Raw genomic sequence first — 3,671 nt, forward strand, 5'->3', positions numbered from 1 at the left:
GATAAAATGATAATTATTTTAATTTTTATAGTTAAATATTATTTTATAACAATGATAAATATTATTTTCACAAATAGTAACATTATACTTGGATCAAATTTTGAAGTATCTAAACGGATGATTTTTAATTAAAAAATCTAGTAACATAAGACATAACAAGTTTCATTATTACTAGAAATTAGGTTATGGTACAAAATATTTTTACAAATATGGATTCATTAAACTAGTTGCAATGGTTTCCCTTAAGTCGCGATTTCAAGGTCACTTTATCTGTTAGAAGAATTCGATTCACCTCTATCAAAATGGCCTGAAGAGACTGGCATGTCGGGTATATTCTCAAATTCTCGAAAGTCCTCATCATTTGACCAAACATGTCTTCGAATGTAATTATGCAAAACCATTGTTGCAATAACTATTAAAACTTGCTTGTTGAATGAATAACTTGGAATATCTCTTAATATTGGCCATTTTTTTTCCACACTCCAAATGTTCGTTCAATCACAGAGCGTAATGAAGAATGGGCATGATTAAAGATTTCTTTTTTTCCAGATACTTGATGATTACCTCGACGAGAATCAAGTAAATGATATCGTTCCCCCCTATATGGACCTAGAAAACCTGCCATTTGTGGATATCCTGAATCCACAAGATAATATTTTCCTACAAAAAAGTAAAACATAATATCAAGTTTAAAAATAAATTAAAAATTTTAATTTTTTATGTAAAGATTAATTAAAAAATTAAAGTTCAACCTGGTGGAGGGTGTGGAAACTTTAACTCTTGTTTTCTAAGTGCTTGCAAAAAAATTCTACTATCATGTGCTGTTCCTTCCCAACCAGGAAATGCAAAAATAGAGCACATGTTGAAGTCACAAACTGCCATAATATTTTGAGTTGGTTCACATTTTCGTCCGATATAAGGTATTTGACAAGAAGACGAAATGCATGCTTTTATGTGTGTTCCATCTATGGCCCCAATACAATCCTTTAAAATAAATACAAGTAATGAGATAAAAGTTAGAAATAATTTATATTTTAAATATATAAATATTGTGTAAATTTTACCTTAAAGTGAGGCCAATATCTTGTATCATGTCGAATATGGTTCGGTACTTTCTCGAATTGACCTTCAGTGGGTTTAATCGTGTCTATTCCCATTCGAGCAAATATATGTAACATATCAATAAAAATTCGATTAACAGTTTTCCCAGATTGTTGAAATCGCTCTGTTGCATTTGAATTTGATTCTCTATTTCCAAGAATGTATAATGATAATGCTAATTTCTCCATCGCCGATACTTTCCCATGCTTTAAGCCATAATTTGTTTGCAAATCATGCAACAAGCTGTGAAATATATTTTTTGGCATCCTAAAAATATTCATGCAACGATCATTATGCCCATTTAATACTTCGTCCACCCACATTTGACCTGTATAATTTGAATCCATGCGCGGTTGCATAGTGAAATAAGTTTCATGATGTACCAATACACTGCTTAACACATATTCTTCCTCTTCATGATAATTGTTGTTCTCAACTTGGGTAACAATTGTGGCTATTATTCGTTGAGCTTCTTCACTTAATTCAGGGGTATCATAATTCATATAAAAACTATTATACATATTGTTAAATTCATCCATAACCTGAAAAAGTAATCAAATGAAAATAAATTAATATTTTGTGACATTCTATACAACACAGAAACTTGAATAAAAGCATAGCATAAAAATACAAACATAAAAAATATCATTCATTAGTTGTACATATAAAAAAGTAGTATAGTTATATTACAATAATAATTTAAGGAGCTTATGGTGGAGGTGGTTAATGGTATGGTTGGAAGGGAAATGAGGATGTTGCTATCAAGGATGAAAATGATGTAATAGGATTTTGTTTGCACACTCACGTCGAAGCCACCAAACCCTAACATCTAGATCTAAGTTCAAAAACACTTCTCGTTTCACCGGTATTTGGAACATTTTGATGGCAAAATAGTACAGTTCATCTTTTTTTGGAATTTCATCTCCCAAAGCATGCAAAGCATCCATTGCATTTGAAATAGTATATTGAGAGTGAGGAAAAATAATTTCATTCACTGACTTCCTTGGACTAGCCATACTGTCACACGATTTCTCAATCTGAGTAGTTAATGTATTTCTTGATGATTTTCTACTTGAACTTGATTTTTTTCCTTTATCGTGTACAACCCCAAGTGTTTGCTTTCTTTGATTAGGAATTTCTTGAGAAGGGTTTGATAGTACCTCATTAAGACAAATACCTTCATTCTTATTACTATGTTCATCTGAATCACCGAATCTCTCATTAAGTGTATTATCTCCCATAGGAACCCCACTTGGAAGAATACCAGACGAAGGTGCCCATGCATTCTCTCCAGTGGCTACAATGCCACCAAACATTTGCCACATTAACTCATTCAATCGTGGTTCAATTCATTTCTTCTTAAATCCTTTAAAATCATGATTTTCCTACATAACATGTTAAATGTTAAATGTTATACTAAGATTTTTATAAATTCTAAATTATTAATTTTAATAAATTTTATGCATTAAAATAATGATAAATTTAACACTAACCTGTATTTTTTCATCCCACCATTCTTCGGTAGCATCGACCGTCTTCTTAGATTGACACCATCCAATACTTGTAGATTCCTTAAGCAACTCCCTCCATAACCTTCATTCCTTTTTTAATGTATCCCGCTTATTTTTCAATTGAGGTTTTCCATAATTTTTTTGTGTTTTTGCTTGAAAAAGAGCAATGACATTTTCCCATCCTTTTGAGTTTAGATGAGTTGTCGGTCTATTACCAGCATTGACTTCATTCATGCAAAGTTCACAAAATATCAACGTCAGCTCATCATTCTAAATAGCTTTTGTTGCTAAGGTACTATCTCCCTCCACAAAATTTCGTGTCTTTACCATCTATTATTATTATTATTTTGATTTTAAATTTCAACCGACATAAAACCATAAATATATAATTAGATATAATAATATAGTTTCATAAAAATAAGAATAATACATCACTAATGGATGAAAGCCATAAGATGAACACTAAAGAAAAAATTCTCAAAGATCCATGGTAAACAATAACGAGTATATAGAAATGATAATTGATTATGACTATCTTTTCAAAATGAATAAAGACATTTTTAGAGACATTAAATTACCTATTGCTTTTGGATGGATTTAGATAGTTGTTCTTGTCGCTGCAGGTATTAAAATCAAAAAGGGGAACCATTAGGATAAATAAGGAAGAGACAAGAATCACTAACAGATGTACCATATAACAATAATAGATTTAGCAACATATGATCACAACAATTACAAGATACGATACTCTTTGGTTTCTTTTTTTTCAAAAGAATATTTATTAATTCTAATTTCCTCCTTACTTACTTAAATCGGATCAACTCTGAAAATTTTGGAAGGTAATAAATGAGTTTGAGAAAGCATGAAAAGACTTGATGAATCAAATTAAGCATTCGGCTAGGGAGAAACATGAATAAGATTTGGTAGTGTTGAAGCAGTGTTAATATTGTACAAGGAAAGCATTTTTATTGGAAAAAGAAATTGCATGTGCATGCATGTACTTATCATTTTCTGCAAAAAAGAAAAAAAAGGTTTGCTAAGTTGAATTTATAGTTCAAG

At 30.5% G+C, this 3,671-nt stretch overlaps 1 protein-coding gene across 1 annotated transcript; it reads right to left on the reverse strand.

Annotated features, from left to right (window-relative positions):
- Positions 1-1,862: 1,862 nt before the first annotated feature.
- Positions 1,863-2,426, reverse strand: LOC108451523 (uncharacterized). The gene has a single exon (XM_017749205.1). It carries the CDS (start codon positions 2,424-2,426, stop codon positions 1,863-1,865), a length of 564 nt encoding a protein of 187 aa, XP_017604694.1.
- Positions 2,427-3,671: the final 1,245 nt, after the last annotated feature.

This window comes from Gossypium arboreum, chromosome 5, assembly GCF_025698485.1.
Source record: "Gossypium arboreum isolate Shixiya-1 chromosome 5, ASM2569848v2, whole genome shotgun sequence".
Classification (NCBI taxonomy): domain Eukaryota; kingdom Viridiplantae; phylum Streptophyta; class Magnoliopsida; order Malvales; family Malvaceae; genus Gossypium; species Gossypium arboreum.